Genomic DNA, 26,675 nt, shown 5'->3' with positions numbered 1-26,675 from the left:
CTGCTGCTGCTCCTGTGCCCACACAGCGGAGGGTGCACAGGTGTCTGTCCAGTGGCACCGTCTCACTGTCCGCCATCTGCCCGCACAAACCGGGAGCTGTTTGTCACCGACGCGCGTTTGATCGATTCCCAATATGGCGTCGGGCTGATTCCGATCTCGCGGCGAATCCATTCGGCAGATTGATTTTAACAATTGATTCTCGCGGGCCAAGGATGGGATTAACTGGTTCCCCCGAAATCAAATAGGCCCCCCTGGCTAACAGTTTTTTTTTTCATTGCATTCGGGTCAATTGCCCGCTGAAGGGGAAGGGGGGGGGGCAGAGTGTGCCCCCTAGTCAAGGTAAACGCCGCCCGTTGTTTGATCGCTCGGCGGTCGGAGCGAAGGCAGCCCGGCCAGCCTCAGGTGACGGAGATGCTCAAACCTGTCCGTTGCCAGCGCTGTGATCTACCCTCAGATTCGCAGGCATGCCTTCCAGGTGGCAGCCAGAGACGATCACAAGCTCCCCGCACTGCGTTGGTATATACGGGGGTGGGGGTAGGGGGAGAGGGCCTGGGCTGGGATGTGAATCTACCAGGGTGGCACGCTGAGATTTTTTTGTCTCCAAATGTGCGGTGTTGTCAAAAATACACACTCGCACGTAATCGTTGACATAAGCCACGGTAAATCCACCGCTGTATGGCCCACGTGACTTAATTAACAAGTAAATATTGTAAGGATGTGCGAAAATATTAGTTTTTTTAGAGCATTAGAAATAAGTATCTATTTTGTATGTGTAATAATGTCTCAGAACAACCGAGGATATTTTCTCATCGTTTTGCCCACTTTAGCAGGTTCAAGGAATCACATTTTAACAGATGATTAATTTCGTGAGCAAAGAACGCAACCCTGTGGTGGCCGTATTTACCATAAATCCACACACGGCTGTGAAACAGCATCTCCATCATAGAGGTTTCTGGGTTAGATCGCGTAAATATAAATGTGTCGTTTAACCCGAAACCACCCGACACAGCCTTTTAGTAAAGTTTGTCACATCATCAAAACGTGTCAATTCGAAACAGCATCTGCACCGCCCAAGGTGCCACGTAATGGGTGAGCCACACGGAGTCCAAAATCAAGTGCAATGTGCCCCTTTGCAGTCCCGTGGCCTTGATGTTAAACATAAAAGACCGACCCGCCTATCTGCTTTATCTCTTCAATGCAATGTTCCATTAGTCAGTTGCGAGCCTGAAGTTGCCGCGTTATTCCGATCAGCGCTCACGGCAAGTTTGCCGCTATAGACCCGTCATTTGGCTCGCCAAACGGCGCACGACAGAAACATTGTTCACGGGAGCGATTGGGATCTGATTGAATGGGAACAGGTGCCTTGTTGTCAGATGCGAGCATTACAAATGATGTAATTGTACGATTGTTTATGCATTGCATCTGCTAAGTCGCCGACTTGGACGTGCGCGCATCCATGTTATCAGAAAGCCGCTGGATGTGCAAGAACAACAACATGTGTTGTTTATGTTCCACATAACCGTATCTAAATGCAATTTCCACTTGACCCACGTCACCTTCTTTTGCACGTGTTTCTTTGCTGCGTAAATATCTTTGTCACCTGACATTAATTCAGCATCTGCAAATGCCAGAGCAAAATCTCACGTGAACAAGTGGGGTTTTTGTTGTTGTTGTTGTTTTTGTTGCACAAGTCATATTCACAAAGCTCTTGCAGTGGCGGTCTAAAAATAGGTAAAGGTGCAGCCCTGCAATTACTTGGAAGGGCCTCCACTCTAGGAAGCCCTAGAGAGAGCCCCTTTGAGAGGATGCTGCTCGTCCCTGCTCTGCTCTCATACTGTGCCTTGACACAGTTTCAGAAAATAATTACACAAACTTAATCTCTGAGTGGCATGTTAGGAGTTGTGCTACTAACATTGTCTCCGTGGTCAAAACATTATAATTTATATTTGTGTTATTTATTTAATCAGGGAAGCATTATGTAAGTGTTACGACTGATTTGGAGGCAGATTTTATTATTTTGGTTGTCCCGTTATTCTTCGAGTATTTTTGCTCGCAACATCGGGCAAGTCCTATTTTCTCACCCATCCAATGACAACGCAGACTCAATCCTGCTTAGCTTCTGACATCTGACGACATTGGGCCGTACAGCTGGGCGATTTGGTGGCAGGCAGGATCGTTGAGTCGTAGGCAGATTGGTGGGTAATATTCCTACTTGCTCCACTGCCTCGCACAGGCACCTTACTGGCCCTTGCAGGCGGGTGTCTCGCACACGGTGGTCCCATCCGTGCGTGCTCCGCTAACCCCGCCTCCCAAGTCGCCGGATTAGAGGCGTGCGCGACTTTGCGTTGCTCAGAGTAAACGAAACGAGTGTGAGACGGATTTTTTTTTTCCAATTTTTTTTTATTATTCTCCATTGAACCCTACCTTTGTGTGCATTAGGTGTGTTTGCGCTGCAGGTGACAGCGGCAACATTGTGTACAAAAGTAACCCGGTACCATTACTGTTTGCAGACCGGCTCGAGTGCTTCTGCAGTTACATTGAATTCGTTTGAAAAGGGTGGAGTGGAAGAAGAGGAGGGGGGGTGGTAGAGAAAAAGTTCGCTCTTATTACAACACAGCTTATAATCCCACCACTCGGTCATCTTGGTTTTCGTGGCAGTACAAATTAGCTCGAGCCAAATATTTAAAAGGTCAGAAAAAGTTTAAATTTCAAATCCTGGATTTTTTTTCAATTACATTTTTTGTTCCTCTGTTGTAATTATTATTATTATATATTTTTTACTCGCTCCAGCCACGTACTTACGCTCATTACAAAGCGTAAATGGAGGTCATGCAGCGAGCACTTGGCGTGCCGGGTCAGTGCGCAAAGCAGGAGTTAAGACTGATTAACCCAAACCAACTTAAAAAATTCCTCTCTAATTTTTTTTCGGGGAGTAATATTGCACGTGTTTAAAATAAGGACACCTTTATGTTGCGGATTACGTGCGTGTGCCAATTACCAGGATAATTAATGTTTGCAACAGCATTTGTGGGGATTGTTGGCCAAGGTTGACCCGCAAAAGATTTCTCAGCAAAAGGTTAACACCTTTACACTCCATCAAAGACTTCCGTGGACCCATTAATGCTCCGCATCGCTGATAGTTCACGTACCGACTCTTAGATGCTCAATTGTTATATTTTGTTGTGCTTTTCATGCCTCTTATTACTTAATTGGAAATGTGGGAACTTTAATGGTAACATAACCTACAGTGTTCTTTCAAGGTTAACCCGTAGAGAGAGTCTTAAAATAACGGTCGATAGATCACTGCTTCAAATTTGTGTGTAAGTGGCAGTGGCCAAAATTTGGCAAATTCTTGGTGGAGTGGCATCACAGCCCCGCAAAGCAGTCTGGGTAATTGCAATATGGCGACAATAGCAGTGTCTTGCATCGTTGGAACAGCAGTGTTGTGTGATTATGGTTCTGGTGAAGGAAACTTTGAAGGGAGCTGAAATTTACGGGGAGGTTAGAGTGTACAGTCCAGCGGTGCTTGCGTCTTGTGCAAACGAGTGCTTGAGTGGTGAAAATGGTTGAAGAAGGTGGATGGATTGGATGCATGTGTCCTTGAGATGTCTACGCTTCTTGGCATTCATGTGGTACAACGCTGATGAGGCACGTTCGAAAGTGTAGCAGGGAACACGGGAGTGGGAAGGTCTCGGTCCAGCAGCGGATTGAGAAAGGTCTCTAAAATAAATGTACTGCATTCTTTGTCAATCACAGTGGCAATCGGTCGCTGCTGGTCACCCTCCAACTAAGGAATATTACCGAATGCTCATCATGTCTGTCTCGTTAGTGGACACATCAAATAGTGGAGCCTTCATCCGAGTTCATGTTTACCTTTGTCAGCCCACGACTGTGTCGGTCATGAGGGGGGGTTGTTCGTGAACATACTTCACCACGCTGGGCAGTGCGGGTTGGCGAAGGAAGTGGGGGCCGGGCCCACGACTGGTTTCATATATCACCCGAGCACCGCTGATGTCACACATGGCTATGAATCGAACTTGGATCGCCAGGTTTATAACACAGGGTGCCAACTAACCATTGCTCCATAGTTGCACATCACGAGTTCATATCAAAGGGGGAGGGGAGGGGGGAGGGCAGCACTTTGGAGCGTGTCTTTTGTAATTGCAGGAGCAAATCCTCGTTTTTTTCTGTGGCCGAAGCCGTGGGGAAAGACCAGAGGATTGTGGGGGAAGTGGCGGCATCCGTAGGTGGCTTAGATGTGCGGCAGGATGAGTCAGAAGCCTCTTGAACGGATTCGGTGATTTTCACACAACTACAACCGAGAAAGGTCCGCGACGGCAATATTTTATGAAAGGCCTGCTCTTCGACTCAGAAGTTCAGAGGTCGGGACTTCACCCCTCAACGTGCACTCGTGCACACCCGCGCACACGCGCGGCGGCGGCGGCGGCGCAGTTTTCAAAAAAATCCACTTAACCCACTCCGCCAGATGTGTCCCAACTTGTTGCCATGCAAAGAGTAGCAAAATGCCCTTTTGTTTGCAAAGGGTGCTGCCATTGTTACAATGCAAGTGTCTGCCACGCGGTAGTTTGCGCGCCATTGTTGAACAAACCCGCGTGACAGCAGCACGTGAATGCCAGCCGCAGATGAGTAACCTGTGACCGTACAACTGCTCCGTCGATGCCGCGGTTTACGCGTCGCCGTTTATCCACCGCTGGATTGAAGGTCTCTTCCCCATGCCGTCGGGCTTGCGACGACGCCGCAACGCGTCTCACTCCTGCACGTGAGGCAGGTCTCGGGATCCCTTCATTGTAGTGGGCAACGTGCACCGATTGAATGGTTTCTTCTTCGGGACACACGTTGATTACGAATGCTTTTCGTTGTCAACGTCAGTTTTCCAAAAGCACTCCAATCCTGCGCTCGTATGTTGTCTTAACGGTGTGGCAAAAATAATAAATAGTTAACCAACATAATAAATTGCCTGTGTTATTCTACACAGGGGTTAAACTGTTAGAAAATGCAATTGCCAGAGATTCAGAACTCCCTGTACTTTTGATTTCCCTCAATATAAACAGTGTACCGAAGCCCCTGCATCGCGATTAAGACGGATGCACTGCTTGCAGCTTGGAAGAGTCCACAATGATGGGGTGGGATAGAGGATATTATTCATCTCTGACTTTATCCCAGGTCTATGCGGTGGAACTGCTTGTCCAGAGAATGTAATATTGTGCTTTAAAAATGGATCAAATATGAGAACAAACGCGCCGTCGTTCTCCCTGTCAAATCTCTGGAATTAGACACTTTATTCTGAAAACCATTTATACACAAAATGCAGTTTAATCATTTCACACTATTCCGTGTGCCAGAGGTGATATAAATTGGAATAATATAAATCTGGTTGGGGCGTACAACCATTCAAGAGGTGATTCCTCGAGACGTCTTTGCAGTAAATATTGCGGCACGAAGCCCACCTTAAATATCGCAAATTCTCCAAGCCAGCCTCTGAGAGAGCTTGTAGTGAAACGTTTCTGGATTTAGAAAGGTTACTCTGCCACCCAGCCTGACCTCGCGGTAACCCCACAAGCTCCCATTTCAGCAGAGCTGGCTGTATGGAAGAAATCGGCTGCGGCACCGTTGGTGGGGGGGAGTTGGGGGGTGCTGGGGGGGGGATGTAGTGATGGGGAGGTGGGGGTGGGGGGATAAGGCTCGTGGTGGTGGTGGTGGGGAGAGGGAGAGAAAGAGGGTGCGGTGTGGAGGGGAGTTCAGTTGCCGCGTTGTGTTGTATGGAGGTGAAGTTGGTCGAGAAACGGGAATGGATAGACACACAACTGGGAATGGATAGAAACACAACCAGGAATGGAAGGACACAAAGGGGAATAGGTGGACATACAACCAACGTTATTTCCCTGTTTTTCTTTCACGCCCTACCTATTTCAGACCCGTAGCGTCCTTCTCTATTATGGCAAAAGGCTTGAGAACAACGCCCCGCTGGTGTGGCATCGTAGGCCCTACGTGGTAATCTGCGCGTGACACGGGAGATAAGTGCGGGCGAATACCGGCTGCGTCGCGCGCGTGAACGTGAAGTGAGCACGGCACAGTCGGTGTTTGAAGCGGATAGAAAATGAAAGGAGACTGAGAAGAAGAGGCAATTGAGCTAATTTTGTGGAGGGTGGGGGGCGGTGAAAATTTTATTTCAGAGAATTTTCATCCCACCCCCCCCCCCCCGCCAAATCTATAAAATAAACACAATAACAAGCATCATGTTAGGCATCAGAATGGCTGTTTTGATATGGTATGCCAAGATCAAATGTAACGCAGAGAATGTGGTTAGCAGGGCCGTACAAATGATGATGGATCGTGACGATGTTTAAGGCCCACTGTTTATGCACTTATGCTGTTGCAACGTATAGGGTGAAGGCATTGATGTACACAGTTATGCTATAGAGGAATGGCATGAAAACTGTTGGATTATGTATTAATTTAACATTCCATTCCCAAAAACGTTCTTCCGTTATCTCTGAACGTAACGTGTTTTATTTTTATAACATTCTTCGTACAATGTGAACAGCTCTTGTCACAGTCCACTCCTGGATGAGGACTTCCCCCTTCTCGTGCGGGTTGTGGAGGTCATTTGACCACGCTAATCCGTGCGGGGAACATAGGAGTATAGCACAACAACGTACGGTACTGCTTCTAACAGGCTCGACGTAGCCCACAGCACACAACGTTAGGTTAGAAACACTTGGTCTGTGCCCTTCAGTTGAATGCGTGAAGAGTGGGCTAAGTTTTTCCCAATTTTAGCCAGCTGGATCAAAACGTAATAAACTGACACCGATGCTCAGCTCCGTGATGACCCATTAAAACACTAATCCAGTCTCAACCCTTTTCGTAACGAATATTTGCCTTGTTTATCTTTCTCTGTCTCAACTCACGTCGTCGCCGTTGTTGTTGTTTTTTTCTGTTGCCGTTTGTGTTTCTGTGCAGGTTCATCAACGCTCGCCGTCGGATAGTGCAGCCCATGATTGACCAGTCCAACCGAGCAGGCAAGTGTCCACTCGCTGACTGAGCCATCGCCACAGAGGCACAGACACACGAACACCCTGTGTTGGTTGCTCCCGTGTCAGCTGTCATGAGAAATTTGACACCAAAACAACAGCTTACGACTCGTGCCAATTCTAAGTTAGATTCTCAAAAAATACGGTGGGGATAGGGGGGTGGAAATAAAAGTCCACTTATTTATTTTTTGACAGTTTTACGCACGCTTGGCAGTAGTCATAAGTTCTCGAGGAGTCTGCCGAAATGGTCAGCGCGGCCAGAACTATTTTTGTAAAGATCCAGTGCACAAGCAGCATGTGAACACAGCACGTGAACACAGCACGCGGATGGACGTTGCGTATGCGAGGCGTCACCTTGCCAAGGCTTGCCAGCCACAGCGTCGTTGCCCGTGCAAACTGGCACTGGTGGTGCCATCGTTTTACAAGTTTTACAAGTTGTGGGAGGGCTGACAGCACAATGGGTAGAGGACGTTTGATTTCAGAAAGGGGGTTACACCAACAGGCCGGGCTAATGCATATGGTGGGGCCGGATAACCTCCGTCGTGGCCAATAAGCCGCCGAATCGGTCGAATTATAAAATCTGTGGTAATTTATTTTCATTATTTAAACCATTCGGTCAGGATCTGCATGTCGTAGGCCTCGCCTAGGACTTCCCATGTATTGAAATTGGCAGAGCGGTTTGGGTGATATTCTCTGAACCACCATACATATACATACGCATAGATCAAAGGATTCTTAAACAGATGTGCTACCCAAGTGACATGGCAGGGCATCGGCCGCTGGGTCATGAGCGTTAGTGTTTGAAACGGAATCCCTTCCTGAATACCGTGTGCCGTTCTACAGATTGGACACTTTTCGATTTAAAGCTTTCGTGACTGCAGGGATTCATCTTCTTGTTTCTTTCGGTAAAGTCACGTAGAAGGGAAGTAATAAAATAATAAAAATAAAAATAAAACATAATAAAACAATTCTTATTTTATTATTATTTTATTACTTCCCTTCTACGTGACTTTACCGAAAGAAACAAGAAGAAGATTGGACACTATGCCGGATTTGTTCCCTCTGCTTGCAAATACTACTGGTTCCCTCTCTCTCTCGCACTCCACTCAAACTATGCCAATGAAGACTTGGCTTGTGAATAATCGTATGAATGCTCAAATCAAATGAGCATGTTGGCCATTCTCTGTCTACCTATGGATGGATTGATTCCTCCCTGTGATGCCTTGTCGGTCATGGGGGGTTTTAGCCGTGTATCACCACGCTAGCCAGCGCAAGTTTGTGAAAGGAGTGCCCAGGACCGGATCACATGTGACTCACATTGATGTGAGCTGTGGCAGGGAATTGAACTCGGGTGGCTGCGTTTACTATGCGGTACGCTAACTACTACGTCGCTGTTCCGCCCCCTGTAAGTTATCATAACTATTTCATTATTAATGTTACAGATCAGCTTTCACATCTAGTTAGTTATTTTGTTAATTTCTATTCAGCCATTGTGGCAATTCTTTGAATTAATGTCTGAATGAGGAGGAGAGGCAAAGTCTATTGAGCGTTGTGCAATAAGCAACATCGATATCGAGTGTGCAGGCAGTGTGACTGCACTGTGGCCCGTGGACCAGAAGGGCCAAGCTCACCTGGCTGCGAAAAATTAACCCGTAAAAACAAAGTTTTTCACTATAAATCCTTTATATGCGTGTCCAATGGGCCACAACCCAGCCCACATTGGTCTTTGAAACGGGCGGCTAGAGTCCTCTCGTCCTCTGGCTTGAGATGGCTGCCACCTATGGGTCAGATGATTGCCTGCCACCATTAAGCAATTGGTAATTAAATATAATTTTTTTCCCTAAAAAGTGTAACATTTTGGAAAAAAAAATTCACGAAAATAAATTGTCACGCACAACGAGTCTGTGTGCAAAATGTCAGCTCGATTGGATCACGGGAAGTGGGTTAAAAAACGATCGAAAGATTTGCACGGTCGTAAGCAAGCAAGCGAACTTAATATAAAGGATTTAAAAATGGGGGAAACTGGGACAGTTGTGGGGGGGGGGTTGCCCATTGTGTTCCGTGGACCAGAGCCCATGCCAACCGCGCTATGCCACGGATCAAACCAACCATCTCCGTTCTCCCTTTGGGTTCAAAATGATTTGTGCTTGGGCAAAAATAGCGACTTTAAAAGCTCACCAGAACTCCATTGCACCGTTCCATTATTACGTTAACGTTATATTATAGCAAGCCGGCAAAGCGGTGCGCCTAAATCTCTGTTTAGCTATTATTTGTGACTTTATATATTTTGAAAGTGGTTATTTTCCTTTGGCTTGATTTAATGGTAGCTATTCCCAGAGTGGCCCTGGCAATTCTTAAGACGGATATGGCCATCCTTTCACGGGACACGTAATTTTTTTATGTACCGTTTATACGGAAATTCCCTATGTTAAAATATCGTCGTGTCAAAAAATTGGGCCTCAACACAGCACAGGACTGTGTGGATACAGTACGGTCGTGTGTGCGTACAGATACAATCGCGTGCGCCGCCTTTCTTGAAACAAAGCTGTTTAGTCTGTCGTTATCGCACACATCATCATCATCATCGCTCTCTCTGAGGCCACCCGGGCCTCATGAGACTATGACCACGTACACATACAGTAAAGATAAAGAAGCCTATATTCTAAAAGTAAGTAAATGCCCTAGTAAAAAAAACCGCTGGCGCTGTTTTTCAAACTGCCACACAGGCGCAATTTAATGGCAGAGCTGTGCCTCATAATTTACGGCAGCCTGCTCTGTCTGGGCGATGGCGAAAAGGATTTTTTTCCCCCCCTTTCCCATGATTCTGCACCGCAGTCGCCATGGCGATGTCAGACGGCAGGCCGAGGTGTGATTAATGGGCAGTAAGGTCGCGGAAAATGGCCGATTCGGGTCACACACCCAGGATAGCACGAATCGCTGGCCCCCCGGAAAAAAAATCTAATAAAAAAAAGACGTGATTATTTTAGCTTTTTTTCTAATTTCGCTGAGGTTTTAAAAAAATATATATTTTAGTTTTTAATGCGATTTCTCTGCCACCTGGATCGGCAGTGACAAAATAATACGACGGAAAGCGAGTGCTTTATACAGGCAAGTGGTGCCCAGCCGGTTGACTTAATGGTAAACACGAGCCCAACCATAACGTTGGTGCGCACGTCAGTCGCAAGATCATTCTTTGTGCGTTTGTATGGATTGAAAGGGAGCTAAGAGGGGCGGCAGTTATAGAAGCGGCCAGGAGGACACAAGAGCAAAGTGATGACTCCAACAAAGGACGCTTTCTGCACCTTTTCACTCGATCGCCCCACATTACATAGCATCGCGAGATTCATCGTCGTCATTATCGAGCCGATTTCATCACTCCATCTCCTTGGTGGATGTCCTCTAGAAGGTGTTGCATTCACGGGCTTCAAATGATTTTTTTTATTTTTACGCATCACACGTGCCATTGTATTTGGCCACACGGTAAAATAGCGCAACGGTTTTATTTGTTTGTCTTTTTGTTAAAATATCCATGTGCCATATTTCTGATGGTGTGAAAATGCGTGTGTTTGTGCCGGGCGTGGTGCCGATCACACTGGCCACCCCAGCCACCTCGTGTGCCCTGCCGACCTTAATGTGTGCTCGCCAACACAACTCGCTCCCCATCGAGTCCGTGTGGACTATACATTGGTGATCTTCGCATATTTGCGCGTGCGTGCGCGATGGTACGCGCGTACGTACACCACGTGCGAGCGCGCGCTCCAGTTTTATTTTGCACCTGTGGAAAGGGATTGATTTTGGGAGTGCCTGTTGTTGTTGTTGTTGTGGAGTTATCTATATTTTAATGGAAGCCAGAACTCCTAAATTTCCCCTCCAGTGAGTCAAGGTGCCGGATACAGTCCGGACGGGCAGCCCATGGCTGGCTTCATGATGGACGGCCAGCAACACATGGGACTAAGGGGACCTGGTGAGTCTGGGGAAGGGGGGAGGGGAAGGCGGGAGAGGGGTTATGTGGGGGGGGGAAGGGTGCAGGGGAAGAGAGGGATCATGGCCCAGGAGCTGGGCAGGTTTATGACTGCCCTTCTTGATGTGAAGGAATTCCCATGTTTTATGGGAATATCAGTGAGTGCTCAGTAGAAAAAATGGGGTGGCACCATTAAAAAAAAACAGAATTGAGCATGAGGATGTCGTTTCTTAATGTAAAGACACTTACGCTAATAAGAATAAGTCAATTATGCAGTTTATATACAAAGGATCTTTAATTGCATTGAATATCAAAAATTGTCAAGCTTTTAGCTTTGCAACTGTTTCTAAAAGCCGCTGTGAGTGTGGGTTGCTTTGAGTGCATTTAGTCAGAGCAATTGTGCGATGAGCAATGTATTTGTACAATTGAGTTAACTTTTGCATAGATTAATTCTTAAGCAAGTGATTGATCTGTTTAACCCTAAACTGCTTGTTAGTTTTAGAACCGTTCACATTAGCTTCATCGTTTCCAATTTCACAGGGGTGTGTTTGTAAGAGCAGACTGATACATTGATATGTTTTGTTGATAACACGACCACATTTACACAAATCACTGTGACCGCATATTTTTTAGGCACACACGTTAAAGCATAAAAAAGTTGTTATTAAAAAAATGTGTTTTATTACATCCATAATATATCTGTTTAGCTTCTGATAGACTACGGTATGAAAGCCATTTTGCCAAAGTATAACATTAATATAAAAACTCTTTGGTTCTTTCGGTAAAGTCACGTAGGTAGAACTTTACCGAATGAACCAAAGAGTATGGATTCCTGCAGTCACGAAAGCTTCAAATCAATATTAAAATATATATTTGTTTTTAAACGAAGACATTTGATAATCCTCTAGATGGACCTTTAAATAATAACGGTATATTCATACGGACTCTTTGCATATGAGTATGGTAACGTAATGAGTCTGTGCTATCAAGTTGAAGTTTGTGCGACGGTAAATACTGGCGCTTCATTTGATGAAATACGCATAATGGTAAACAATAACTTGAACATCCGTTTCGACTGCACAGAATACTCGCCAAACAGATTTAACAACAACATCAAAGAACCCAGAAAATTAACTTGTTTCAGTTGTCGCGCATCTACCGTCGCTAACATGCACAATTAATAATTCTTCAGTTCTACGGTTTCTTTCGCCTGTCGTGGGAAAAAAAAACACACACGCATGAAACACGTTTCTCGAATTGTTCAATGACTTTGTTCAATGACTTTGCATTGAGAGGTGTTGCTTGGTTTCGCACTTGAACATTAAATTCTCAAATTCTTATTTTTTCTGATTGCTCTGTCATTTTCCCTGGGTATATATACATTTTTCTTTTGTTTTTTTGTATCTTCCTTCTAGGACCTATGGGTGGAATGGGCATGAATATGGGAATGGAAGGGCAATGGCACTACATGTAACGCTCACCTAGTTAACAAATCAGAGAGGGGGAAGTAAGTACTAACAATTGTTGCTTTTTTTAATTTGAGGGTTGGGATTTGAATAAATAAACACAACTGCAAAAAAAAAGCAAAAAAAAATGGTTTACAGAGTCCAATCAAGGCCAGTTGTTTGGCAGCCAGTTTCATTTTTTGGAGTTGTCCTACCCGTTCCATTGTTCCTCTTCCTGTTTACCTGCACATTTGCATGCCCTTGCCCCTCACCACCCTGTCATGCCCATTTCTAAACACTTGCTTTTTAGATTTGTGACTTATTTTACTATTGCTATTATTACACTGGCAATTTACGGGACGTGCTGCTGCGCTCTTCGAAGTCGAAGATTCGGTACGGTTTTCATGTTTGGTGCTTTGAGCGAAAAGGGAAATCTGAACGCAGTGCGCTTTACAATCAAACTTTATACCTGCTTGAAAAACAGGAGGCCAATTTTCCATTACAGGAGCGCGTAATTATATGTAAACATAATGGCTCCAGTGTTTACCGTTTCCTAATTTAATTACCTTTCAAGTTCAAACAATCTCAATATAATTGATCTAACGCTCAGCTTGTTTTGGAACCATTACGTTTTTTCCTCTCCAATAAACAGCGGCGCATGTATACTTTTTGTTTCTACAAGCGTTTAATGCATGCAACCATTTAGACGTGTAATTTGAATATGGATATATATTAAAATGAACCATTTAAAATACATTTCGCAAGTTAAAAGTACAATGAACGTACCGTCATAGTGTGCAGTGTCCCTTGAATTGTGCATCAGTACAGTTGACAAAGTCTCCTTGGTTTGTTTTATTTTACAAAATTCACCGGCCGTCACCATTTAAAGATGTGCAGTGTGTGCCGTTCTTTTCAATCACACCTTGGTACCACGTGGGGTCATTTAAATGTCATAACAGAGTGGTAATTGGCAACCACAATTGGGAAGATGTTATTAAAAGAAAACTTAATGCAGCCGATGCTTCGTGTGAACTCTACCAAATCTAGTTATATTAAATATAGGTTTTTTTTTTACCTGGCATAGGAGAATAAATCGCAAAGGTATTCTACCGGCAACTGAAAAAAAAATGCTGTCCTATCATAAAATATTTAACACAATCGCATACAACCATTAAGAAGGAGAGCGGGGGGAAAAATTGTAAAATAAAGAGATTGCTTTTCAGCTCGGGTGATTTTTAATGTGCTGCTCTGAAATTGGCCGAATATTACACGCTCAGTGATCAATTAAATTAACAGAGCGATGCGATAACTTTATTTAATTAAGAGTGTAGCAATATGCTTTGAGTCCAGAGTGTAATTACAGGGTACGTCCATTGTGCACCCGGTGAGGGGACTGTACGTCTGATCCTTTGTGGTGGAGTTAAATACGTCACTAAATTAATTAGTCTAAATACAAACCATAAACAATGTATGGAAGACAATCCACTTAACATATACAATACGCTCATTATTTTCAGCTCAGAGCATTACAACGGAGCTTGGGGTTCATACAATGTGTCAATCGAATGATGCTATTTCTTCCCTATCGTGTGATTGCAATGCACGAAAACAAAACCTCCCATTCTTATTCTTATTATTTGTTCAATCATGTAAGCGTCAGTGTTACATTTTACAAAAGGGAGTATCTACCTCTTTACAAGTGTGTTTATTTATTCAGTCCGGTAATGGTCGTATTTTGATCTGTCATTGCTGTTTCCAAGGTCTCGTGACGCATGCTTCAGTGTGCACGTGTAACCGATTGTCGTGGACGCTCGCTCTAATGGACACATACATTAACAGCTAAACTGCACGCCATGGGTTTGCGTTACGCTCCTACAATGCCGTGCTTTTGAGTGTAAACTCGATGTAAAATTACGGAGCAAGCGCTGAGAGCGCGTTTAATCAATCGGCTTTTCGCAAAAGACGTCTTAACGCTCAGCGGCTCGTGATGATGCGGCGGAGCCACGAGGGCATGGGTTGGCATGTGCAGCGGTTGTGCCGTTGGTTAGGTGTGGGCGAGGTGGCTCTTTGTTCTGGTCGGGGTACCGAGTGGGCTTGCGACGATTTGTCGAAGCCACAGATGAAAATTAAATCAATGTATATAGATATTGAGAAATATATCTACACTTCATTTGGCTAAATTCCAATTCTGAGAATGCAAAAGCAATTATTTGACCGTCATGCCAAGAATATTTCTCTGTATGGTGGGCAGGTCGTAAAGTGCTGCCCCCTAGCGTGTAGGCAAGAGGTCACTTGAAGGGATCTCAGAAGTGGCTCTGTGAGATCTACTTCTGCAGACCTTTCTCTAATGCACGATGTGAGGATGTGCTTCTCTGCGATAGTCCCCAATGCGTTATTTGCATCACGACATAACGCCGGTAGCCTCACTGGGATAAATTGGTCGGCAAAAAAAAAGACAAAAATGAAATCCCAAACTAACAATTGGCATGCTGCTCAGCAAAAGTATGCAGGACCGCAGGCCACCACTTACCACACAGTAGTGGGCAAGACTAGGTCACTTCCCCCATAAGGCTCCTATCAGTGGCATTCGCAGAATGAGGGCATCTGGTCTCCACCAGCCGCCTGATAAAAGTGTGCAACTGTGGAAGATTTTAAAGACAGTTCCTACCACTGCTGTGCACAGTGTAGGATCGCCACTGCCCAGCGAGAATATGAATCGCGCTGCCCAACGCAGCAATCTCTGCACACGCCACTGGTCCGCCAGCCGGATACACCAACTATTATAGTATTTGCCGTATATGTTATACCCTCTCGAGGGGGGCTGTCTTGAGCTCCGTCGAGTGAAGGCCAGAAAGCTGCCGGCTGTGGCCTGAGCAAGCAATTGCAGGACAGCACCTTGAGATTTTAAAACACGTATGAAGGTAAAGGGGCAAATCTGCAATTGCTGGCTCATGCCGCTTCGGTCTAAAGAGCCTCCACCAGAGGGAGCTCTAGAGATCCTCCATATATTTATAAATTATATGCAAGTATATATATGTGTGTGTGTGTCTCTATATTTATAAAGGGCCAAGGTGGAGACAATGTTCTTGATTGTGTTTTGTCGCCGGTGTGCCTTGCTTGTACGCGCACAGGCCTACACGGAATGCCGGGGGAATACATCACGCAAGGCGGCCTGGGGCTCGGCATGTCGCCCGCCGGTTACACCTCACCACAGATGGCAGCGGCGGCGGCTGCCGCCCACCACCATCACCACCACCACCACCACCAGTCACAGCTGCACCACGGGCACGGGGCCCCCATGCACTCCTACCTTCCCGGGCACCATGCATCGCAACTGCACCACGCGCCGCACCACGCCATGATGATGCCGGGCGGCCACGCGTCCGGCATGAGCATGGCAGCGGTAGCGGCGGCGGCAGCCGCCAGCCCCACCGGCATGATGGGAGCTCCTGGCGATCCCGGTTTGGTTGGGCAGGTTATGGACATCCACGCCCAGTAAAAAGGGAAAACTCCAACTACAAGCACGACAACTACGAAAAGAGGAAAAAGAAAAACCGTAACGCTAATAAAAAAGAAAAAAATATATATGTAAAAAGAATCAAACAACAATAACAAACTTAAGAAGCAAAACAAACAAAAACTATGTCAGGAAGATAAAAATGAAAATTCCGCAGAATGGCAGACGAAGCTAAACCGAACTTTTACATGTTATCACAGTCACCGCCATCAAACCGACCCGCCTTTTACTACGTCGCAGAATCATTGTAGCCGTGACCTCAGAGAGAATGCGGGGGAGAGAGAGAGAGATGATGGTGGTGGTGGTGGTGGGAAAGAGAAAGAACGAGGAGCAGGAAGACAAACCGTCGTCGAATCGAAATGACGCTGTCATTTCCACAGCACAGTCTGTGCCGTGCCGAGGCTTTTTGTTGATTTTTTTTTACCATCCGAACTCTTTAACGCCACCAATCCGTGATGCACAAAGAACGGAGAGAGAGGCACCCGGCAGTCCCACTGATGTCATGGCAATTTTTTTTTCTTTATTTATTTCTTATTACTTTTTTGTTTATGCTTCTTCTCATCGAATTGATGTTGCTTGCATTTTTTTTCTTTGCTGTGCTGTGACATCGCAGTCAAATCACATCTCTAAAATCGGCTTGGCAGTGTTTATTTAAACGCATCACATAAGTAAAAACAACAAATAATAAGCATGCTCAATTTTAAGCAGCTTTACTTTTTAAGCCTTCACTTTGGCGCGATTTACTGTGATTCAAACTGTATTTATGGCATCGCTGATGCTTTTGCAATCCTAATCAGGCAACATTTCTTTGCGAGCACTATACTAAATTCTGCGGCCAAGCATGAAAATTACTCGTTCTTTCTGTAGCTGCATTTGTGATCATGTAACCACCAACCTCTACCCACCATCTGCGTCCGTGATGTTGGAGATGCGATCCTTCACCTTCCAGAAACTCTGTTTTGTGATCATGACCTCTGAACGTTAACCTCTGTTGGGCTTCCCCACCCTTTCCTCCATTCCTGGTCTTTCCAAAGCCCCCGCCCCTCTCCACAACACAACCTCGTGGCTTCCCATACCCTCTCTCCCCACCCATTCACCAAGCCTCATAAACACAGCGACTCAATAGAAGAATGTGAAGTCACGTGATCAACAAACTTTTACCGTTTATTTCCATTCACGTTTAAACGCTCTCTGCGCAACACACACACACATCACCATCACCAACATCAGCCGTGATCAATTTAGTGCTGGATTAAGGCCTCGCCACAACCGTCGCCATCTCTCATGGCCCCCACGACACAACAATGTCATCTTATATATCATGCTAGATATGTGGTCATGCACAGCCCATCATTTGTTCATATCGTTTCGTCTAACTGCAATTCAAATGCATTACATTTGTTTAACTTTTGCATGAGACATTTACAAAAAAAATGTTAGTTTTTTTCGTTGGAAATTGGAAATATAATTTTATTTTCTTGGCACATTTTAGGGGACCTGTATTTGTTTTTTTTCATATGGAATTCGTTCAGTGTTCTGATGAAGAGGCAGGCTAACGCTAACATTTCTGTAACTAAGCTGCGGTCAAGGGTTAAAGTCAACGACCATTACGTTTGTGTTTAGACAGAGGTGAGTGACCTAATTAGGAATTTTGTCTGCCAATTGCGTGCAGACCACCTTGCATAAAATGCATACCTACCTACCCGCGAGAAGCCCTCTGTTTTGAAAAGGGGTCCAATAGGATGATAGCGAGGAATTTCAAATTCCTGCAGGGAGCTATATAGGATTCGTTTAGAATTCCTACCGATTTTATTTCTGTGTCTTATGGAATCCAGTGGGATTTTTCATTTCTTTTGTCAGGGAACAATATTATTATTACGTGGATTATTACTACACTAATGTGAGTTTGTTTCTTTTGTTTTATTTCGTACTTCAAATCTTAAAAAAGAAAAAAAATCTGCGTAAGCTGTAAACTCTCACACACACACATGGGCCGAATGCGATGTCTAAGCTCTTACATATGCACAGCACCTTGCAAAATAATACAACACGAAACCCGAGGAATATCATTATTATTTGCTTCGACCTTTATTTTTTTGCCTACACACCACATCCCTAATATGGCGGTGCTGATCACTCCTCTCGAACAACGTAAAGATAAAAAAACCACGTGTGATAAAACTAAAGTTAAGATAAATAAAAAAATGAAAAAAATATATAAATATATTATGGCTGGATTGATATCATTTTGTAACCGGTAAAGTCAAAGACTTTTAATGTCCTGTCACTTTTGGACTGCACTTAATGCCCTCTTTAATGCTTAGATACACGTAATGTACAGGTTTATTTTGGATTAGTGTTTCTAAGCTGCATATCCTGATGCGTAATAAAACGGACTGTGAAGTGTCAACTGTGTTAATTTGCAACAAACATACAAAAAAAATCGTCATCATTTTTAGATGTTCCTATTTGTAAAATATGCACAGTATTGTAGTAGCTCTCTCTCTCTCTCTCTCGTGATGCATGCTGGTCTCAACCTGCCCTCTTTTCGTTAGTAACGCTCTCAGATTGAGACCTTTAGCCGTGTCTGTTGTATGCTTAAATAATAAAAAAAACACAAAAAAAACACAGATGTCAGAAAACTTGTAATATTTTTGTTTTGTTCATTTTTGTTGTCGGGCTGCTTAAATGATGTTTTACTTTTGTGGTATACTGAAATTATTGCCCCCCCCCCCCCCGTCAAAATCCATGCTGTGTTCTCAATACGTTTCATTGCAAGTTGACATTAAATGCGTTTCAAAGGAGCCTTGTTTACTTTCGTGTGGCTCAAATGGGGAGGGATGGAGGGGAGTGGTACCAGTTGCTTCATTCCACACTTTTTCCACCCTCTATCTTCTGCTTCTCTGTTATTCAGTGCAGAGCAACAGCGGCAGCAACAACATCAAGAAGCAAGAACGTGTTTCTAGATGTATGTATCTGTATGCCCTATGCGAGGAGCGGTGGTGTTGCGGTCCGCCCGCTGCGTTACGAACCCGGCGACCCGAGTACAATTACTGTTCATGGCCAACACTGGTGACAATTATTTGAACCGGTACCTGGGCCTCAACTAGGTCGACTCAGCTGCAAATAAATTACTGGTGCAGAGTGTAAACATAAGCATTGGGGAAACAAAGTCGGTAGGCCGTGGTGCTGGCCACCCACCCCTTCGTGTACCGTGCAGGCCTTCATAGGTGCTCACTAACAGCACTTGCCCCAACAGTCTAAGGCTATAGGGGGGATCTTTGTCTGTCCGAGGTATGGTACTCGATGGCCGTATGCATGCTCCAATGTATGTATGAGTGTTAAAGGCTACATGGGGGGAACATCTGAGCATATGTTACACTGCACGTGTATACACAAAGTTCTGTGCTGACCCGTTAGGCAAAAGGTCTAAATATTTACTCCTGTTGAGTACGTGGCTTTACAATGTAACTGCTCAATTAAGCTCACTTATTACATTATATGAGTACTGTGTGCATTCACATGCTACACCAAAACTTGCGACTGGCTAATGTTTACTTTGTTGTCTTGGGTTTCACGCCTCGCAAGAGACACGTTACTTGGCTCACTGTTGATGGTGGTCGTCTGTTTATACGTGTTTAGCACGAGCCTTCAAGTACTGTAATGTAAAACTTCAGGCTGACCCTGTCCTATAAGTGAAATCAATCGGCTACCGGGCTGGAATTATTTAACAGCCCACATTTGAAACGACATTTTTTTCGAATTGGTCTTTTTGTAAGCTTTGATTCGACCGAAATGTGTGCCAATTTTTCAGCTTCCTAGCCCTTCGAGAAGATCGGTATCATGTACATCTGCTGTTCACCCCAACTGATCATCTCGGCCAAAATTGTCTTTTAAATTACAAAACAAAACGCCGTACAAAGAAAAATAACACGTCACAAAAGTTACGCTATTGTAAACGTCAAGGTCTGTGTGTGTGCAGTGCATGCCCCAGTGAAGTTCGTGTAAACGTACGTTTGGTTGTCGTCTGCCACAGCCATGCTGATGACCACTGGGTTAGGCGATGCACTTATATATAGTTTATGCGGGTAGGAGGGTTCACAAGTATGTGTCTGCATTCAATCACACGTCTTATATGAGCACAAATCAGCTCTCTCCAGCCTAAATACACGTAAGTAAAAAAAAAACGTGGAGACCAAAGTTGGAAATTCATGTTTTCGGGTTGTCCTAAGATGCGGTTGCATTTCTACCCGATATAAATTAAAATACAAGTCGTAACATTTCCAAGTCGGATCATTATGCAAAGCAAAACAAACCGACCAGCCTATCCCGCAAATCAACACGTTCTAATATCTTTGAGGCGGTATTGCGACTATTAATTACCGGTGCCTGAACTTAACCTCGTGTTCAAACCTCGTGTCGTGGTGTCTTTTTGTTGAGAATAATTTCCGTCAAAGCAAAGTGCCAAAGAACAAGGAAAGGTCCCGACGGTGGGCAACTGCGGGTGTCGCTTGCAATGATTTAACTGGAACGCCCCGCGCGTGAACGCACTCGAGAAGAGAATGAGTCCCCAATTTCAAAACGCGGCGTGATGCATATTTAAATTCACCTTAAGCCAATGCTACCAGACATTCAGTTCCATCATCGTCATCGTCGTCGTCCTACTTACCGGTGCATAACTTGAGCCATTTAAATGCTGTTGAGAGTTTCGCCGAAACAACAACAATTAGACTAATTAATTCTGCGTGTGATTAAACAGGAAAAAAAAAGATTCAACAGGTCTAGCAAGGCGGGGGCGCGATATTCATCGTTTCAACAACAGCGGTGATGTTCCAGGCTCGCACGCCCAACGCCAACCAGCTTCGGAGAAACGATCACTCCGAATATGTTTGTTAAATGTATCATTACCACAACAATACTAAGAATAATGGGCGTACACATCGCTTGAGGGAACATCACCTGAGTGGTTGCGCAGTGATCGGTTTCGCGCACAGCACCTCGGAATCTTGCTACCCGAGTTCGATTCCCCGCCCACGGGGGACATCATCGGTGAGAGATATTTGAACCGACATTGGGTCACTCGCTTCCCCACCTCCCTCTTCAGCATGCAGCTCACGCAAACCAGTAGCATGGTGAAGTATGGTCAAACGACCCCCCCTTCGCACCACCGCACGGCCAACGCAGCACTGCGTGGGCGAAGTCGGCCTTCATCGAGCAGTGGATTGACCGAGGGTCAGTGAATTGCGACTTGGTACTAGTATCGTGTAGAATGACTCGGCCTGTCGGTGGAGAATGCTTCGAGCGGTGCGGTAGTCGTGGTGATTGTGCCAGGACCTTGTGCGCATTTAACGAAAATTTACGTGATTGACGCTCGCTGCGTTCATTTCGACGTCTGCGCGGTTGGTTTTGTTACACTCAACTTTACTTGCTGAACGTTCAATGGAATGAGAGAGTGGATCGACGCGGGGGGGGGGGGGACAACAATAAATTAAATGCGTGCAGGGCGTGATCATTCATATACATATATAGCGTGGTTGTTTATAAAAACGATGTATGTAAACATGCTTCGGGTGAGCTTCGTGCGTAAATCACGGGCAGGCCGCAAGGAACGAGCGCGTAAAACAAAATCGCAGGAGCAATGTTCTCAACCCCGCCCGATTGACGATACATTTAATGGATTATTTTTTTTCCAACCATTAAGATAAGAAACTTTGGATTAGAATAATGTCGCTACTGGTGGGGATTTTTTTTATTTTATGATTGGCTGGTGTTAGAGGGGAGGCGGTAGTTTTACGACTTGTTCTTCGTTCAGTTTGAAATGTAATTTTAACAAACAATAATACTGTTGAAGAAGAAAAATGTAAGCGTGTGCGCACGAGTGTGCGTTATTTGGCGAACGCTAAAATGTACTCGGTCGTAAATATTTCCACCGAGTGCTCGTTGGCCGATCGCCGGATATCACGAAGGAAGAAACATCCACGCGAAATTTCCGGGCAGATCGTACTACCCCCTTAAATTATAAACACAAGAATGTTCGCGATTTAATATTAAGATGGGCCATTGCCCGAAACGTCGTATGATCGTGCGTGCGTGTGTTTATTTTCTCTCCTTCTTGTGGGGGGTGGGTGGCAGTGTTTTCGGCGAATGCGGCTGAGTTTTTGTTAAAGGCCCCAAGCCTCGTTCCTCGTAAACCCGACATTTTTTTCAAGGAAGAGGAGGCAAAGTTCGGGGGTTAGGTTTGTTGCGATGGGGGTGAGTGAGAGGTGGTGAGTGGGGGTGCGTGGAAGAAGGGAGCAATTGTGGGGGGCTGCACGGACGGGGGGGGGGCTGTGGGGGGTGAGTGAGTGGGTGGATGGGTGGGTGGGTGATCTGCCTCGACAAGGCCCCTTTTGTTTATTTGAGCGACTATTTATGGTCGCAAAACACAAACAATGGCAGTCGTAAATATATTTTATGGCTTCGGTCGGTGGGTGTCGGCACAGAAACTGGGGTGCATGCAGAGGTGAGGAGTAGGGGGAGGGGATGCTCTGGGTGGGGCGGAGGGGGGGGCGGCGCAGGAATTGGCCACGCGTTTTGACCGGAGACGTTCAACAGTTGAAACCCGTTCCCTTTCCTTTCTCGTAAGCAATCTATTCCTCCACGTATATTTATAACAATCATCATCATCATCAACAACAACAACAACTCAAGCAAACACGTGTTCGAAGTGGGGTTTTTTTGTCCTTTACAAAATTATCCCGCGCTGGGAAACACCCTTTGTTTTTAATCGTGAGTTATGCGCTGACAATGAAGGTAAGTACGCATTCATATAATTGTGAACACGTTTTTATTTTTGGTAAATGAGAGCGGAAGAAAATGTAATTGTTATACGTTTAATCAAAGTGCAGTATCCGACTGTATTTTTGTAAATTGCCGTGTTAATTTTGTTTGTTTTTATTTGCGTGGCAAGTATGTGCCTGTGCAGTCATCGCATGTTGCGTTCACGACACAGACGGGCACGCGTCTCGTGTCCCGTGCGCGTGTTACGGTCACGTGGGACGCGTGCAATTTACGGAGTTTGCGATTTCGCGTCAATTTGCGCGACTCTTCTGGAGACAAATCGCAACTTACAATGTGGCGTCCAGGCGTAGTAAAACCCGTTCCTTCATTCGCGTTCAATATGCACAAGGGCCACAGCGGCTTGCATGTTGACATTATCAGTATACTGTTTCCCATAGAGTATACTGCAATGACAGCTAACATTAACGCGCTCGGAATATTACTTAAAAAATAACGGGTATATACTAGTCGGTATTTATATAAAACGCAGGAACGGTAGGAATATTTGAATTAATATTCTATTAAATGCATTCTAATCGTCACTTGATTATGCGGGTGTGGATGTATTAAGCGTGGTATATATGTGTGTACGTACGCCGGTAAATGTGTACACGTGTGTGTGTGTGCGCGTGCTTGCACGTATCTATATGTGTATGTGTTTATGTATGTGCGTGTGTGTATGTATGTTTGTATATACAGTCTTTGTGTGCACATCTGTGTATACAGTACATCCGTATATGTTAACTGTATTAACGTGAGTATAAAAAGCCCCTTTAAAAACCTACCACGATTACCACACCGCAGAGTAACAGGCGGGACAGACGCTAATATCGACATACACACACCAAAAAGTTAAACCGAAAAGCAGAGAGAGTGAGACGTTACATAAATTCACAGCAGCTTCATATTAATCTTAGGAAATATATTTCCCCAGCAGAACACCGCGTGAACAGACAATTACGTGACTCGATGGTATTATTATTATTATGGAACGTTCTTGAATTGTTTCGACGGCAGTGGATTGAAACCCTTTGCGAATCGGATCTGATAATATCGCAGAGACGCAATGAATAATCATTCTCTTTCATCATCGCACACCAAGTGAAGACGAGACCTCCCCCCACCTCTAATGTACCGTCAATGTATGCTATTCAAGAGAATCTGCTATAAAATAATGCGTCTCTAATCCCATTCGGCAGAACGCGTAAGAGAAGTGCGCGAGTCGTCTGTAAGCGATTAAATGGATATTCGATATGATTGCGCGGGATAAAAGGCTGCAAATTGCATATAATTACACGCCGCACTTATCTGCGCATTGCGATGTGCGCGTGTGTGTGCGTGCGTGCGTGTGTATGTGTGCGTGTGTGTGTGTGTGTGTGCGTGCGTGTGTGTGCGTGTGTGTATGTGTGTGCGTGTGGGTGTGTATGTGAGCGTGTGTGTGTGCCGGCTTTCATAGGTGCTCGCTAACAGCACTTGCCCCTACAGTCTGTTAAGGCTATACGGGGAATCTTTTTTTTGTGTGCGCGCGTGCGTTTGTGCGTGTGCGTGCGTGTGTGTGTGCGTGCGTGTGCGTGTGTGTGTGCGTGTGTGTGTGTGCGTGCGTGTGTATGTGTATGTGCACGTGTGCGTGCGTGCGTGTGTGCGTACGTGTGTGCGTGTGTGCGTACGTGTGTGCGCGTGTGTGTGTGCGTGTGTGCGTCTGTGTGCGTGTGTGTATGTATGTGTGTGCGTGCGTGCGTGTGGGTGTGTATGTGCGCGTGTGCGTGTGTGTATGTGCGTGTGTGTATGTGCGCGTGTGCGTGAATGTGCGTGCGTGTGTGTATGTGCGCGTGTGCGTACGTGCGTGTGTGCATGTGTGTGCGTGTGTGCATGTGTGTGCGTGTGTGTGTTGTAACCCTACACGTGGCGCGTGAATCGCAGCGAGCAGCACCCGTCCGTCCATCACCGCCATCGGCGGCGTCAGCCATGCTCAATCCACTGCTGACTGAAGAAGCGTCCTCGCGAAGCCGCCCTCCGACGATGCAGCAATCCACGTGGAAATCCTCCTGAATGACACCAGCTGATTCCATCGCTCCATCTCATACGCGTGTGTACGTACATATATACCAGTAACATATTCCTCCCTCTCACGCGCGCTCCTCTCCATCCTTGGCTGTCACTCCGTCATTATTCTCGACCCTGCGGTTCCATCGACCGAGGCAGAACCCGCGTCGTTCAGTGACACTTTGCTCGCGTATAAGAAGTGCACGCTCTGCGAACTAACATGCGATAACATTGCATACAAGTGTACGCGTGCAGCAGACACTCGCCTGCGCATTTGTCACTGTGTGATATTCGCTCCCGTGCGTGCATATAATAACGCAGGCGCCGCTAGCAGCGAGGTTGTTGATGTCGCCAGATCTCGGGAGATGGCTCCAGGCTTGGTGGAGGCATTACCATCCAGCAGTGGATTGACCACGTCTGCCGATACTGCTGATGATGGCGGTGACGCAATACGAGCCCGTTCCTGTCCGTTCTCGTGTCTGTCTTTAATGGTGTTATTTTCTCAAAGGCTATGGCCCAACTCGCTCTGTGAGTGCATGCGCGTGTGTGTGTGCGTGTGTTCACGTGCGTGTGTGCGTGCTGATTTGTGCGCTGGTGTGTGTGCGTGTGTGCGTGCGTGTGTGTGTGTGCGTGTGTGCGTGTATGTGTGTGCGTGTGTGTGTGCGTGTGTGCGCGTGCGTGTGTGCGTGCTGGTGTGTGTGCTGGTGTGTGTGCTGGTGTGTGCTATGTGTGCGTGTGTGTGTGCGTGTGCGTGCTGGTGTGTGTGCTGGTGTGTGTGCGTGTTGCTGTGTGTGCTGGTGTGTGTGCGTGTGTGTGCGTCAGTGTGTGCGGTGCGTGTGTGCGTGTGTGTGTGTGCTGGTGTGTGTGTGCGTGTGTGTGCGTGTGCGTGTGTGCTGGTGTGTGTGTGTGCGTGTGTGTGTGTGTGTGCGTGTGTGTGTGCGTGTGCGTGTGTGCTGGTGTGTGTGTGCGTGTGTGTGTGTGCGTGTGTGTGTGTGTGCGTGTGTCTGCGTGTGCGTGTGTGCGTGTGTGTGTGTGCGTGTGTGTGCGTGCGCGTGTGTGCTGGTGTTGTGTCTCCTCTCGCTCTCTCTTACCGTGATTGATAAGGCCCAAGGGGGAATGCAAAAAAAGAAGGGAAAAAAATGAGCGCATCTCATTGAGTTGGAATAACAAATGAGGGTGACGGCTGTCCGGGACGCGACCGATGCCTCCTCTCGTTTTCTCTGTTGCATTTTCAAAACTCGAGGAATTGCATCCCACGTGCGTTGCTGGCGTGCGATGAAGGTTGATCAACCCCCCCCCCCACTCACCTACTCGCCCCCCCCCCCCCACCACCAACAAACAAGAAAACTCAACCACCCATTTTGCTGCCTTCAACACACATCGACCCGTTTACAGGCGACATTTACGGTGGCAAGCCACATCATAACGCGCATAGCAACGCCACACTGCTCATGCGTATTCATTCATACAGAAGACGCCGATTGCATAGAGCGCGTGAGTATACACGTGCGTATAGACACACACACACACACCGCACAGCTGCATCACACAGCGAGCCGAGAGGAACCATTCACATCTCACCTCCCCGCTGATAAAGGTATTTATTTGTCAATGCGCTCGTACCGCGTTTATGATACAGCGTGGAATAATTAATCGGTGTGTGTGTGTATGTGCAGTCATTTAATCCCGACATGTACGTGTGTACGCATCGCACACGCACGCACGCACACAACACACGAGCGCGCGAGCATCGATACACGCGGACACACGCGGACACGCGCGCATCCGTGACCACGCCACAAGCACACAGCAGATACGCCGCCTTGCCGTAAAATCCC

General features: G+C 46.0%; 1 protein-coding gene across 8 annotated transcripts in view; it reads left to right on the top strand.

Moving 5' to 3' along the window:
• The window catches only part of LOC133361107 (homeobox protein Meis1-like), a 144,960-nt gene extending 126,292 nt beyond the window's left edge, over window positions 1-18,668 (top strand). For 5 of the 8 annotated variants that reach the window (XM_061579980.1, XM_061579953.1, XM_061579972.1 and 2 more), the window contains exons 10-12: window positions 6,982-7,040; window positions 10,927-11,016; window positions 15,590-18,668. In XM_061579980.1, the coding sequence (XP_061435964.1) occupies window positions 6,982-7,040; window positions 10,927-11,016; window positions 15,590-15,957 (517 nt within the window). In that variant the 3' untranslated portion in view covers window positions 15,958-18,668. Of the gene's footprint in view, window positions 1-6,981; window positions 7,041-10,926; window positions 11,017-12,428; window positions 12,521-15,589 lie in introns of all 8 variants that reach the window. The other 3 variants (XM_061580006.1, XM_061579998.1, XM_061579990.1) reach the window with 1 other exon arrangement.
• Window positions 18,669-26,675: the final 8,007 nt, after the last annotated feature.

This window comes from Lethenteron reissneri, chromosome 8 (assembly GCF_015708825.2).
Source record: "Lethenteron reissneri isolate LAM-NWPU_2019-01 chromosome 8, ASM1570882v1, whole genome shotgun sequence".
Classification (NCBI taxonomy): Eukaryota; Metazoa; Chordata; class Hyperoartia; order Petromyzontiformes; family Petromyzontidae; genus Lethenteron; species Lethenteron reissneri.
Note: the sequence above shows the minus strand (reverse complement) of the source record. Positions and strands in the feature narration are given on the sequence as shown.